This window comes from Poecilia formosa, unplaced genomic scaffold (assembly GCF_000485575.1).
Source record: "Poecilia formosa unplaced genomic scaffold, Poecilia_formosa-5.1.2 Scaffold62, whole genome shotgun sequence".
In the NCBI taxonomy this organism is placed as follows: Eukaryota; Metazoa; Chordata; class Actinopteri; order Cyprinodontiformes; family Poeciliidae; genus Poecilia; species Poecilia formosa.
Genome location: NW_006800001.1, coordinates 356,137 through 371,549, shown reverse-complemented (window position 1 = coordinate 371,549; position 15,413 = coordinate 356,137). Strand labels below are relative to the sequence as shown.

Here is a 15,413-nt window from a genome sequence, read left to right as displayed (position 1 = left end):
CAGGATAACTGGGTAAGACTGACTGCAGTGCTTAAGAAGCCAGAGGGGCTCACCACAGCCCTCACTTAGGGCAGAGCTCCACTGTTGTTGCCATATAACACAGAAAAAGTTTCTTTTTTGGAGATGATGAAGTCGCTAGAGAATCTGAAAGTTGCCAAATATAGTGACGAGGTGAATAGGTTTGCAGCGGTGCTTTCCCTCGTCCTGACCACAGCCCCGCTCAACCCCCTCTGTTCACCACACTTGGCCGTGCCCCTCAGTGTCAGCGTTCACTGCCCACTTTGTAAGAGTTTTGCTTTCACAGTTAGTTTCACTTTAAGGGCAATTTAAAGTTGCCAGCTAATCTGTCATGCATTTTTTTGGACAATCTAAGAAAAGCTGAAGGCCTGGAGAAAACTCTCATGCACAGCAAAGACCTGCAGAATCCCTCTGGAAACGAACCCAAAGCCTTGTTGCTGTGCGGCAACTGTACTGACCCCTTCTTTCTGCTCCCTGACTTGGAAAAGTTTAAAATTTGAAGCAAAACTGGAACAATTTGTTTTCCTACGTTTTGTTTTGAAGTATGTGCGTCTGTTCTGTACATTTGCGTCTGTTCCTCCCAGCAGTGTCGGTATTCAAATGGAAAACAGAAAAAAAACAACAAAAAAAAAACGGATGTTTAATAATGTCCTTCCTCGTCTCTCACATGGCCTTCGTTTGAACTCTCATAAAGCACGTTCATCTGTGTTTCAGTTCACATGGGTTTATAGATGCTCATACGTTCGTGTGACTAAATCATTACTCTGCTTCACTATTTTGCTCAACTTCTCTCTTACCCTCAGATTCCTTGGCACATGTCCATATTTGTACTTTTTTTCTTTTTAATCCTAGATCTGAAGGACAAAAATATCTATTTCTGCCGTGATTATTTTTTGTGCAAAACACTGTGAATGTGTTTCCCTGTTAATAAAGATAAAAATAAATAGTAAAATGAAATGTATTCTCTTTTTCCCCAGGAAACAACTTATACGATTCTTCACAACATTGCTACAGTCGTCTGTCACAATAAATTTTGACTTGAGACTTTTGAAGCTTGAACGTGGAGAAAAGGTTAACTCTCTGAAGAAGTAGCTGTAGGATCTGAATACAAATGCACTCCTCACGTTTCGTTTTTATTCGAGACGAGTTGAAAAGCATCACGTTTTTTTTTTTTCCACTCGACAATTACGTGTTACTTTGGGTGGCACTGTCAGTGCACACACCGCACTTTGTTGTAACGTGACAAAAGGTGCAAAAAAGTTCAAGGTTTACGATAACTTTTGCAAGGAACTGTAGACGTATTTTAGTAACCTTTGAAACTTATGTCATTTATTTAGGCGCAGCATGAAACGCAAGGCCTCCTTCACATGTCCCTTTAACGGCAGTTGCACCATCACCAAGGACAACAGGCGTCACTGCCAGGCATGCCGGCTCAAACGCTGTGTGGATATTGGCATGATGAAAGAGTGTAAGTGGGGAAAAAAAACCCGGTGACCCATATTTTTTTCAGTGCATGATTCAAACCCTTGCAGCCAGAATTTGTTTAAGCTGATATTTGCCAACAAGAAGTTTTCAAGTTTCCTTCAGTTTGATCCTCAATAGTTCCAAACAGCCGTAGAAACACTGTAACTCTTAAAGTAGGGGGACTTGTTTAAATTTAGTTGCTGGGTTATAATTTTCTCTTTTGATTATCGTGTGGCTTTGTTAATAGATTATCTGGTTGGAAACTTGAGCTTCTGTGTTGTAATTTGCCCAACATGCTGTGTATAAATAAAGTTAATACCAGGGTTTGATCCAAGAGCAGCTTCCCACCAAAAGAATGTAAAGAAATATGTTTCCTTACTGTACTTCCATTACATCAGATCCGATTTCTCCAGAGGAGGGGGGAAAAAGGCAAAGAAAATAAACACCCTTTTTTTTAGGCTGTACAACTGGTATACGCATTCATCAGGACTGGTGGGTGGGGGGGACTTTTGTCTGTTATGTAATCTTTCGACTCAGGTTAAGTACCTCTGGGTCTTTGCCCCTTTTTAGAGTGTTTACATGCTTTGTTTAAACAAGTAGAGCCTCTCGGCATTGTGTAAAGTATTCCACATCTGAAGTTTAAACGCCTCATGTGTAATCTATCCTGGCCTCTTCTCGCTACAGTTTTATGTTTGTTTTTATAGTCCGCATATGGCAGGCACATCTCGTCTTGTTTTCTGCTAATATCCGGATATTGTCCAAAGTTCTTTTATGCAAATGGTCTCAGCCTGCCAGGAGAATGTTTTTATTTATTTTGTTTTCGTTTTGTTTTTTCACCCTCCACCTTTTTTTATTTTTATTTTTTATTTTTTATTTTTTCTGGAAGTGTTGGCAACAGACCTTACAGTAAGCTTTATGTGAACAGGAGCCAGTGATGTGGCTGTTACTGTTGCAAAAACAGCAGCATGTTGTCAAGAGCCGGCTCTCTCTCTGTTTCTGTGAGCTAATTCAGCGGCTAGAACAACAAGGAGCAAACGGAACAAAGACAATGTGTTCGGCTGTTCGGTGCAGCAGGGGTCTCCATATAGACCCATCCCCTCCCATTGTCTTCCTCCAGAGAATAACAACCTCCTTTCACCCAATGCAACATAAACATGCCTGTCATCCCAGTGTCGAGCCCAAGTAATGCACCTTTGCATGGTTTTTGATATTTGGATGGATTCTGTTTTTTTTTTTTCTGGTTATTTATAATTTATCATCCATTGGTTTACCTGACCTGTTTAGTTTTTCTTCTGTTTTATTTGTGCTATTTTTACCCAAAGAAAACATTTTTTTATTTATTTTTTAATCTGGAAGTTGAGTTTACTCTGGGTGTAGATTTCAAATGTCCCTCTCCGTCTTGGCCTTGCAGTCATTCTGACGGACGAGGAAGTGCAGAGAAAGAAGGACCTGATTCAGCGGAGGAAGGAGGAGGAGGCACAACGCGAAGCAGAAAAGGAAGCACGGAGACCGAGACTCACAGATGAACAGAGTCACGTCATTGCCACGCTGGTGGAGGCACACCACAAAACATACGACGACTCCTACTCTGATTTCTGCCGCTTTAGGGTTGGTGTCTCACTTGATTTTGCTCTACATCAAATCAGCACAACGCAGGGCTAAAATGTGCAAATGACAAAGACTGACTTTAGTGATTTGCCATCTTGGCTTTCTTTTATTTTGTAGTCATAACACTTTGACTTTGCACTAGAATAATCCTGTGAACAATCACTTGAATTATTTATCTTCTTCAATACTATCCACATAAACCAGAATCAGGCCTTTCATTTCTGTTCCCTCATCCACTAAACTTCCTCTCATGTACATTCTTGTGACTTTTTATCTGCGTAAATACAAGTGCATCTGAGAAGAATATCACTGAGAAGATAATTATTTCTGTACTTCATCAGCATCGATTCAGAGGGCTTATGCAAGCTTATCGCTGCAATGAAAATATGATAGAAATAATAATCACAGCCTGACGAATATTGTGAAGCAAAGCTTGGAGGAGATTCGCAAGTCGTCGACCGCAACTAAATTCAGTAGCTCCTTTCAGGTGATTCATTCTTTCGTTAATCTGTGACCAAGCAAAAAAAAAAAAAAAGTTGTAGCTTTAATGGTTAGGGTGTCGTTTAAAAACTTAGCTTGTGTTTGAAGCACTTAATGTATTTTTACAGCCTGTCCGAAGACGACTACACAGAGTTCAGGCAGATATAGGAAATTTTCCAAGAATACCAATAGAAAGCATTGAATTGGCTCCACTTTCTCAGTTGGATAATCTGAAAGCGCACATATCCCACAGTCAACTTTCATGATGTGAAAAGACAAAGGAATCCCTAATGGGGCATTAATGATTGCATTTTTAATCCAGCACTATTGTGTTGGGCTTGATAAGTCGCCATACACGGATGTATCCAGGACATGGTTATATTTTTAATGCTATAAGAGACTCTTGAACCTGAAACTTGTCAGAAGTTTCTTACTTGGACTAATTAAAATACGGCTGCACAGTTTCTCAAGGGTCCCATATTCACTGCTGGAAAACTTTATGGAGATTCTGTTTTCATTTTCTATCAGGACGTGGCAATACCTGCTTTATTGACTATTGCAGTACTGTGTTTGATTGGAGTGCAGACTCGCCAGACATAAGTCCAATAGAGTATTAGTGTCCAAATTCCCTCCCTAGGGGCTGCTGTGCTTCATGTTTTAAATTGTTCTTGGGTTCATCCCATCTGACTTTTGAGTGGGTCATTAACGCATCTCTGCACAACTTGACCACTGAGAAGGTAATCCTACCAATTGACTGAGACGTGTTGGAGCAGGAAGACTTCTAAAACATGCTGGGCTCCAGTTCTCGAGGATTGGAGGTGGACACGTCTGCCATATAGAAACTATGGATACTGACGAAACAAAAACGACAGAAGTCCAAAAAAAGGCAAACGATCTGAAGACTGGTGTTGAAGCAGCCTGTGTGTGATCACTTTTTAAATCAAATTACTGAAATAAATATTTTCCTGATGATATTCTACTTTTTTTGAGACACACCTATATGAATTAGGCTAAATGGCAAGGGAAGGCCGTTTTTGTGGTTGATCTTTCATAAAAGGCCTCCCTCTCCTGTGCAGCCTCCTGTGCGCGAGGGCCCAGTGACGCGAAGCGCGAGCAGAGCTGCCTCCCTCCACTCCTTCTCTGATGCCTCCTCTGACTCCTTCAGTCACTCTCCAGGTAAAAAGCTTCACAAATAAAAACACTTACAGTTTATCCAGCAATGTGACTCTTTTTTATTTGAATATTCTAAAGTTATATCATGATATCTAAGGCAAGTTTGAGAAACATAGTTTCATTTTCCAGTTTGCTTTTCTTTTTTTTTAAACTACATGGTGGATTATGCTGTTAAATTAGCCTGCAGTGCTGAGAATCCAGGCAAGCCCCTTCGAATAATAAGTACCATGCAGACACCTGACTCCCACTTGTAAACAGCCATTCATTAATGCGTCCATCACTAATGAAGAGAAGACGGCTCAAGACATGGTCCGAGCTTGTACAAACACACAGCAGGCAGGGGTAAATTATGGAGAACAACCGTCGCTGGCTGTAAATGCTCCATATGTTTTCCAAGCTGCTCTCGGCAACTCATCAAACCTCTGCTTATTTATTTCCTAATCATCTACGTGTCGTTGTGCGTCTCATTATTTTAACACGGTGTTAAACATGAACTAATTTGTCGCTGCAGAGTCTGTTGACACTAAAATGAACTTCAACAACCTGCTGCTGATGTATCAGGAACACGGCAACAGCCCGGACTCCAGCGAGGAGGAAGGCTCCAGCTTCTCGATGCTTCCCCACCTGGCTGACCTGGTCTCTTACAGCATACAGAAAGTGATTGGCTTTGCCAAGATGATTCCCGGTTTCAGGTACGACTCTGTGTGCGTGAAGAATATCTTTAAGCTCAATTAAGAAACAGCGTTCAACTTGCATTACCATTCACAGGACTTTTTAAAAATATTCACACCCTTTGAGGTGTTTTTGACTCAAAACGACTGTAAATTTGAACGTTTATCATTAAAGGTGACACTAAATGGCCACGTCGTGATGAATGACGTGTTTTGTTTTTTTTTTAGAAAGCAGAAAAGTGTGTTGTACATTTGTGTTGAAACCACTTTAAGCTGTTATCTCTGAATGCAGTTGTGTAAAAGCCATCACTGTGCATTTTTAGCATCGACACACATGCTAGAGTTGATAGGAAGACGGATGGATGGAGCTGATTACACACAACGGTCTACAATCCTGTAAGTCTGTGTGCGCAATCCTGAAAGAAAATGCATCAGGAGCTGCAAGTGACTTGAAACTGGGCCAAAATTCACCTTCCAACAAGACAGGAATGACTTAGATTTAGGTATACACATGTTGAAATGACCTAGTCAAAGTCTGGATCTCAATCCACTTGAGAATCTACAGCAAGACATCAAAATAGATGTGAAAAACGTTGATATCACAGATGCTTCGCAACCAGACTGACGGTGAGCTTTAGTGAAATGGGTAAATGAGCAAACGTTCTCAAGTATGTGCAAAGCTGCTGAAGGCGCAACACACAACTTTTGCATTTGCAATCTCAATATAAGACGGGGAACAAAGCACCGACTCGGACGGAGGCTGAAATCCATACATGCATTACTTTTTAGATCGTACTTTTTTTTTTTAACAGTTACAGTGTATTTTCTTTCTTTTTTTTTTTTACACATTCATATTTGTGCTGTTCTATCACATTAAACAAACATTTAGGTTTATGCTTATAGTGTGACAAAGTTCAAACAGTATGAATACTTTCGAGTTGTAAGGAATATAGCAATAAAAGCGAACGACGACATTGTGTAACAGAATTGTTGACGGTTTTGTTTTTGATTCCCAGCTGTGAACGTTGACCTGAACAGTACAAGAAGAGATAAACTGGAAGGAGGACTTTTACTGTCTATAATCTATTTTTCTTGATTTTATTTTTGTTCATTTGTTGTTTTTTGTTTGTTTTATTCTGACATACTTAGGAAAACAAAACCTTTGCTTCCCTAAACCTTTGGAATTGCTCCTCGTGTTAATTTATTTGTAAAGTTCATGTATTCTTATCTGAAAGTGACATTTGACACACTTTTGAAGACTTTGCTCACATATCTTTTCTGCCAAATGAATTGATTTTATGCCATAGTGTGACATGTAGCCATGGTTTAAAGACCATGGCTACCAGATTAGTGATGTATTGTAGAATGCCTCACAAAATGCTTCGTCTCGTAACACAGTAGGCATTTCTCAAAACCGTGCTGCAGTTGTGACTTGTAGGTAGCTGTCCAAATGTCAAGAGTCAAAGTTTCCTCCTACGGTTACACACACACCCAAGTTATGAATCTGATAAGAATGTTTTTCAGTAACATCAGGAAATACAAGAAATACTGACTCATTTAGATCTGTCCGTGGCGCCTTAAGACTCGAAGACAAAAAGAAACGAGATGGACTAACGAAATAATATACAAAATGTAATGTAATACAGTGACTCCCAGGTAAAGTATTGAAAATACAATTTTTTTTCAATACTAAAACATCCTTCACGTCAAAGAACGTGATGCATTTTTACATTCAAAGGAATGTAAAAATGCATCACGTTCTTTGACGTTTCTTTATTTTTTATGTTTAGTAAAACTCAGATGAAGATTAGGGACATGTGCTTTGACGCATAAATGGGGATAATCTTATAATCCCTCCATCTTATCTGGTATTACAAACCAAAGTCTTGATGTATATGTTAATGTTTTTTTTATATATATATATTTACTCTGTTCCACGTTGTTTAAAGAAAGCCAAAATTAGAATCTGTAAGTCGCTGATCGGTGCATCGACACTCTTTTATTTAGTTTGTGCAGCAAAGATTATTTTCCAGAGGCTGTTTTTGTTATCCTCATGGAAACTGTTTCTTCTGGAGTGTGTGTGTGTGTGTGTGTCGGTGGGTTGACGGGGACAAACCCAATGTGTGTCAAAGGGTCAATTCAAAGTCAGGGCAGAAACAAGCCAGAGCCTGTATGTCCCTAAAGGTTTTATAATAGGTAATGGACGTGAAAGATCACCTTAGACATGTTTGCCCTCTTTGAATCTGCTTTCTAATCCCTTTAACAACACCCTGGGTCCTCCTCTTGACGTCTCCAGGCCTCGGCTCATAACTCCTGTCGGTTCATTAGCAATATTTAGAAATATTTTTGAGGGAATTGTTGTTGCTGGATGAAATGTTTTAACTAAGCTAAATCCTAGACGTAGCAACCTGTGTGTGTGTGTGTGTGTGTGTGTGTGTGTGTGTGTGTCAGCTTGCAAACAAAACAAACAGTCACACGTTATCTTTGAGAGTCCTGAGTATCCTTGAACTTCAACTGCATTTCAAAAATCAAATTGCGAAAGAGCTGTGATTTTTCTACACCAAACTGATGAGGTTTGATATAATTAGTAGTAGGTTTCGCAGTTTTATTAGCCAACTCTGTCTGAAGTAAACCATGCTTCTTTTATTCCAGGGAGCTCACTGCAGAGGACCAGATTGCTCTGCTCAAGTCCAGTGCTATCGAGGTGATCATGCTGCGGTCGAATCAGAGTTTCAACCTGGAAGACATGTCCTGGAGCTGCGGTGGGCCTGACTTTAAATACCAGATCAGTGATGTCACCAAAGGTCAGTCTGAAAGCTGCTATATTTGATTTGTCAGTTTGACTGCTCTGAAGACGAGCCACTGTTCAGAGTTATTTACAAACTAATGCATATTAGAAAATATGTATATACTATAAGTTAAGAATGTTGTTGCAGGTATCTGTATCAGTGGTTATAAACAATACACACAGCAACCGGAAATGCTTAGGTGTTTACTCTTTTGGGACAAAGGTGATAATTTAGTTGTCTCTGCATAACCAGTTTTGCATATCTTTAGCCCTTTGGGCATGGCTTTCCTTTACTGCTCAAGCAGGATCTCTTTCTGCGATCACGTAAGGAATGTCACTCCCGACCTACTCCTCGTGCAAAACAAGTGTATGGACCAGCAGGAGAAGTGCTGTTGTGCTCTTATCTGTCACTGAGGACTTTCGGTCACTGAGTGTTTGTCAGAAACATGAGAGAACCGACGTGTTTTCTCGTGCACCAATCAATAGCGTGTGCATTCTGTACTCTTCACGCTTTTGTGAAACATTCACAAATGGTGGACTTGCAGAAAAACCTCTTTCAATACAGTTTGAGAAAAGAAATACATGCTTTATGAGCGTTTTTCTGGATGCTTGTAATGTAAGAAAATTAAATGTGTTTTTTTTTTTGTTTTTTTTTAAGATTGCTTAATGTAAAGTAGTGGTAGTCTCAGAAAGGCAGGGAACTTGATCTTTTCAATTCTGTAGCATTAAATAACAATATACAGCATTTTGCTTCATAATGTTAACCTTGGCTCTTTTGTCTCCATTACTTGTAGCATTTTACACTGACCTATCTGTACTGAGTTAAAATCTGAGCTCTGTGTCTGTATATTTATGTCTACTGGGCAGGTAAGATGACCTTTGCAAGATATTGTTTTTTATTATGTCAGTGTATTTGCATAAAAATAATGTTTTCATGACATAGCCACTCATTTAAAACTGAAAAGCAACATCTATTCCTGCTGCCGCTAAAATATTATAATGCACTCCATATTTCTGTCATAAAACTTGACCTTTTTTTATTTATTTTTAATTTTAATACATAAACTAAAGCAGGAATATAAACTAAAGACATTCTGAAAGTAGCTGTGGTTTTCAAAAGCTTATTTTGCAGAATATTTGACCTTTCCGCTGCTCAGCTCCTTGGAGGATCATAACGGCCTCATATTAGCAGATTGATTGTAGCTTGCCAACTGCGATGGGTGGCACTGCTTTACTTTACAACCCTTGGCTCTTCATGTTTTTAGTGAGTGGATATATTTCCACAGAGACAAATTTGTCTTATTTGTAAGTGAGGAAAAAGTTGGAGTGATATTTATTCATTTTTTATTTATTTATTTTTTTAGCTGGCTGACCAAAAATGGGCAGAAACGAGCAGGGGAGGGGCAACGTTGCATGTAATGGTGCAACGTCAAATGCTTACGAGATTTATTGATGCCAGTAACCAGCCCATGCTTGATCAAATCAAACTAAACATACAGTGGTGTGAAACGGTAATTGCCCCTTCACATATGTTTTTATGTCAAACATAACCTGAGTAGATTAAAATTAATTTTTTTTAAATAATAAGAGTAAAGACGATCAATACTCATTGTAAAAATTAATTATTGATGGGGATTATTCACATCTTCTATGTTCATTTTGTGCAGCCAGAACCTGTTGGTGCAAAACTTCAACAAAACACTTAACTAACCCCTATTTGAAAAGTAGGCTGAAAGATCTAAAAAAGCAACACATCATGTCCCGATTAAACTAACAGGTGAGACACAAAGTCACTGACATCTTATCAGTCTGGCTTACGAAACCATTTCTGAGGTTTGGTGATCTAGCAAAGCACAGCGAGAGCCGCTGTCTACAAACGGGGTAAACATGGACCAGCGGATAAGCCTCCCCGCAGCGGTCAGTCGACTAAAATTTCTTCACATTGACGACCCCCATCTAGGAGGTTACAAAAGAACGCTGAGCAGCATCTGAAGCGCTGCAGGCCGGTGTGAGTCTCGTTACACCTGGCATAAAACCAGCGCAGCATTTCAGGGAAAGAACGTCTTTCCGATTGGGACAACTTGCTGTAATGGATGGAGCCACGAACGCCGGTGTCCGACAGATAGTCTCGCGGAAGAGTGCGTGCCATTAGTTTGTGATCGTAAACTTCACCAGATTGTAATTACATGCTCGTGTCTTGTAGCGGGCCACACCCTGGAGCTGCTGGAGCCTCTGGTGAAGTTCCAGGTGGGTCTGAAGAAGCTGAACCTCCACGAAGAGGAACATGTGCTGCTGATGGCCATCTGTTTGCTCTCTCCAGGTACTGTGAGGAGAGGGAGAAAGGCGTGTTCTGTACGCTCTGCACAGGACATAGAAATATTATTTGTTTCATCCTCGTTTCTGTTTGCTTTCTATTCCTGCTCGGTCACCTCTGGAACAACCGTAAATATTTATTTATTTTTTTTATTTATTTTTTTTCCCGGTCATCCGACGCAGACCGTCCAGGTGTGCAGGACCACACGAGAATCGAAGCTCTCCAAGACAAGCTGTCGGAGACCCTGCAGGCCTACATCCGGCTCCACCACCCGGGCGGACAGCTGCTGTACGCCAAGATGATCCAGAAGCTGGCCGACCTGCGCAGCCTCAACGAAGAGCACTCCAAACAGTACCGCTCACTGTCCTTCCAGCCGGAGCACAGCATGCAGCTCACTCCGCTGGTGCTGGAAGTGTTCGGCAGCGAAGTCTCTTAGAGCCCGCCGCCGAGAACATCAGCGGCGGGGTGCAAAACGGACAGAGAGAGCCGAGAATGTGCTGGATGGACTTTAAGCTGACGTGGGTTACGGAGCAAGTGGAGCAGAGAAAGTGTAGTGCGTGTGTGTGCGTGCGCGTGTGCGTTGGTGTGCGTCTTCATCTCTGTAACGTCTGAAGAAGTGTGTCTTGTTGCAAAGGCCGAGCTTGTGCGGAGAGCAAGCAGATGTTAAATAACAAGGGAATGTCATGTACTACAAACTAAGCTATCCACAGGACATTTGCCTATATATCTATATCCATGTTTTTCTACTTATTTAATTCAAACAGCTGCTTTAAGATGCCTGGACATTTTGTTGCGTGCACGTGTCGTGTGCACCCAACTTTTCACAACAAGCATCCTCAGTTATACATTTAGCCATTCAGTTCAGCTACCTCTTCGTTTTACTGGGTTGTTTTATAACTACATCACCTCGGTGAAAGAGTCACTTTCACACAGACAGTTTGGATACCGCACATTTCTAGTTTACCAGTGCAAAAGCAGTGCCTGCACACAACTTTGAATCTTTGGTCATCTTTAAATAGTGTTTTTTTTTTATTTTTATTATTATTTTACTTCTTTCCAAGGCAACATATGAAAATGACTGTGCACAATTTAAACACATGCCTTTCAAACTTTCACCAAAGGTATGGTCAAATAATCTAGAAACGGCTTTCATTACTGCTGCTCCATGGTTTGCTTTCCTCATGCAGCCGCTCTGCAAGTTGAGTCTAATGAAGGAAACTATCATCATACGGATTTATACTGCAGAATCCAGAGCATTCTCTGTGATATAGCGAGGTTTTTTTTGCTAGGACTTTAATAAGGTGGCTGGGTATGAGGTGAGAATTAGCCACTAGTTGCATTAGCTATTTTTACACTGCTAATTATTGATCAAAACTGAGACCTCTTAATGGCTTGTAACTTCTCAAAGTATCTTTGATTAATCTATGGTTTGATTGTTTATTTCTGTGTTTATACATACTGCTATCTCATATATTCTAAGCACTGTTAAGCCACCACCCCCCTGCATCCAGTATATTATCACAGATGTTTAAAGGGCTAACATGCCAAACCTAACTGGAACAGTAAGCGGAGGCCAAAGCTGGGGGCCTATCTTCTTGTTTATATATAGCTGCATACTTTACTTGGACTTGGCATAAATATGGAAATAATTGCAATAGTTGTTTTTTGCGCGTTTCGTGTCATTTCACCTATAGAAAAAAGAAAACCAATTCCATGAATTGTTCCTATCCAGTATGCCGTGAGCTCAGAGGGTGGAGAGCTTGGGAAGCTGCTTCGGACCTCCACAAAATATCACACCCCTTTCGTTTCTGACTGGGAAGTGGATTTTCTAGAATGTCCGAGGGCCGGGTGGTTGCAGAGGTGCTGTGCACCTCCACAGCCTGGCCCTCCTGTTTGATGTTGTATGCTGCGCAGCCCTCTAGTGGCTGCATCCTGTAAATACCAGGTATATATATATTTACATATATATTAAAAATATATAATGTCTCCCGCTGTACATAGGGCTACAAGGATCCTGAAGACTTTTTTTTTTTTGTTTGTTTTCCTGCCCCAGAAAGAAATATGCAAACGCAATTTGATTCAGATTTATTAACACTTTGTTTTGAAGCACTCTATTCTGTGTTTGTTTTTTTTTTGTTTTTTTTTGTTTGGTTATGTCCTTCAGTAGGAAAGATCAAGAAACGGCTAAAACAGGGATTGCTTGTGTGTTGGACTGATTATCATCTGTTTGGTGTGATTTCACTTTGCAATGTACATTTTTAGTAAGAGGATAAGCTGCTCTCAACATATAAGCCATATAAATTGCCAAGTTACACCTGCTATATTAAAGTACATCGAACTGATGACTCTGGAGACCCTCGGAATCATCATGTCCTTAGCTAAAATGGTATTTATGAATGACTTTAGGAACATAAGCTTGTATATTTATAGGAATCTGCCTCCTTTCTGCTGTAAGTCGCCTTTGGCTAAAGCTTCGCCAGACAGCATCTAACGACATATAAACTAAACTGCCAAGAAACTTAAGCATTTAAGAACCGAGGCCAGTGTTGTGAGGCTACATGTGGGGTTTAGGTTTGACCTGTAAAGATGACATGTCCTTTTAAGCAAGGCTCCCAAAGAAGTCATTTTCACACTTCTCTACAATAGCAGTCCATTTAAACACAGACAAATTTTGCAGACAAATAAGTAAAAGGAAAGGAAAAAATGTATTTTTGTCTATTTAAGCTAAGAGTGAACCACCACCCCATGTCCAACAAACAGGACCCTAGAAAAGTCTCCACACTTCTTGAACCTTCGGATTTTTGTCGCGTTACAGACACAAACTTTCACTTGTTTGATTTTATGAGAGAGACCAACACAAAGTAGAATATATTTGTGAAGTGAAAGAATTTTTTTTTTTTTTTGATGGGAAATAAATTGGTATTGAACCTCCTAAAAAAAATCCAGTGCACCTGTATTTAGCTTGATCCATTTCCCATCATGTCCCTCCTCAGCATCAAGCGAAGAAAGACCTTACCACAGCATGATGCTGCCACCACCATTTTCCACCTACAAGATGCTGTGTTCCGGATGCAAGTTGTTCGCCACACATGGCGCTTTTGGAAATAGGTGGAGAAAGTAGCATTTTGGTCTCAAGTGATAGTAGCACCTTCTGCCACATTGTTTGCTGTGTAATTTCTTTCCACTTCTCAATTGTGTGCTATTTTGTGTTGGAAAAATAAATTCAAGTTTGATATTGTAACTTGACAAATGTAAAACAAAAACAACAACAACAAAAAAAAACAATAAATAAAAGATACAGTGGGTGTTTTCTCTTTCGCCATTGGTAGGTAAATGTAACTACATTAGGAAGATGGCGAAGGAAGAGAGCGCCCAGTGTTGTAGAGGCGTCTCCATGTAACAGTTGTTTCTTTGATCGGTTCAGCCCAGATTTTTTATTTATCTTTTTTTAAATCCTCCTCACTGACGAAGACCGTTCCAAGTCACTGTGACTTTGTTTCAGTCACTGTGACGCTCTGCGAGCCGATAGTCGGGGCTCAACTTTCAACCAGCTTTCATAGCACAAGTTAAAGCCGCCCTTCAAAAGAAAAAAAATATTAAGTTTAACTTTTATTTTGTATTTGATTTGACGTGCCCTACAAACGACCCTGCTGTGATTGAACTTGTTAGGAGTTGAAGCTCGATTGTGTTTAGGTAGTACCACTCGTGTGTGTGTGTGTGTGTGTGTGTTTAGTGTCAGTCTAATGAAGGGTGTGTGGGGGAGGAGGGGTTATGATGTGCTTGGTTACTGAACACTGGCTTTTGAAGATTTGAAAGTCTCCATGTTCTTTTTTTTTTTTTTTCCCATTTTGTATGTCAATGTGGGTTTGATTTGTTTCTTCTTTTTCTTTTTTATTTGAGATACAGTGTTGATTTGTGTGTGTCTGGTAGCGTGGGAGGATCAGCGAATGTGTAAGTGCCACAGGGAGAGTTCCCTCCACACAAGAACAGGGTAACAGAGGAGTTGCACTTGTGGATTTGACAACCGAACAGGAAAGCTCGCAAGGATGTATTATAGCCACTAATTAAACACTAAATAATTTTTGTGCTCAGTACCACATGGCGTCAGGGGGGAGGGGAGGATATCCTCTTTTGTGCCATTAAATGTCTGATTATTTTCTTTTACTTTGTCTTTTTCTCTTATTTAATTTCCCTCAAATCACACCAATACAGTAAATGTGAATATGGTGCATCGTCAGAGATTCCTGTTTGGTTCTTTTTTTTTTTTTGTGATTAGGCTGCTCAGACTCTGTATAGATTTATTTTTTAAGAACAGCATCATAACACAGTAACAATGCCTGTGAAATGCATACATTAATACATACATTATGCATACATACACTATCACCAGCAAGCTTTACAGTTTCCTCTCTTGTTCTTGGGATGTTTTTATAATTTTTTTTTTCTTTTTCTTGTACAACTGTTGCCATTACAAATCCTGTCTGGAATACAAATGTATATTAACGCCGAACTGTCAGCCATCTTCCACACGAAGGATTTAAAGTATTTTGGTTTTTTTTTTTCCCTTCTGAACAGCCCTTGTAATGGAATTGACATAAATGTAGTTCTTACAAAAAGGAGTGTCCACAATGGATGCATATTATAATCTACCGGAAAAAAAAAGAAAAAAAAAAAAGAAAACCTACCTCTTTTTAGCTCATACATTGCTTTAGCATTAAGGATTTAAGAATTTGCCTCTGTTTTTACTTTTTTAAATATTTGTATTCATGTGGCTATTTATTGCTGTCTAATGAGTCACACTTCAATGATTACCTCAGAGATGTCTCACACATTTGGGAGAGTCCAGATAATGAAGTCATTCATGGTTTTTGTCATTTTTACAATTTTTATTTCCTCT

At 39.8% G+C, this 15,413-nt stretch overlaps 1 protein-coding gene across 2 annotated transcripts in view; it reads left to right on the top strand.

Annotated features, from left to right (window-relative positions):
- The window catches only part of LOC103139516 (vitamin D3 receptor B), a 30,292-nt gene extending 15,098 nt beyond the window's left edge, over window positions 1-15,194 (top strand). For both annotated transcript variants that reach the window (XM_007554178.2, XM_007554177.2), the window contains exons 4-10: window positions 1,356-1,486; window positions 2,894-3,090; window positions 4,647-4,746; window positions 5,255-5,435; window positions 8,067-8,218; window positions 10,406-10,522; window positions 10,699-15,194. In XM_007554178.2, coding sequence (XP_007554240.1) covers window positions 1,356-1,486; window positions 2,894-3,090; window positions 4,647-4,746; window positions 5,255-5,435; window positions 8,067-8,218; window positions 10,406-10,522; window positions 10,699-10,952 — 1,132 coding nt within the window. In that variant the 3' untranslated portion in view covers window positions 10,953-15,194. The remainder of the gene's footprint in view (window positions 1-1,355; window positions 1,487-2,893; window positions 3,091-4,646; window positions 4,747-5,254; window positions 5,436-8,066; window positions 8,219-10,405; window positions 10,523-10,698) is intronic.
- Window positions 15,195-15,413: the final 219 nt, after the last annotated feature.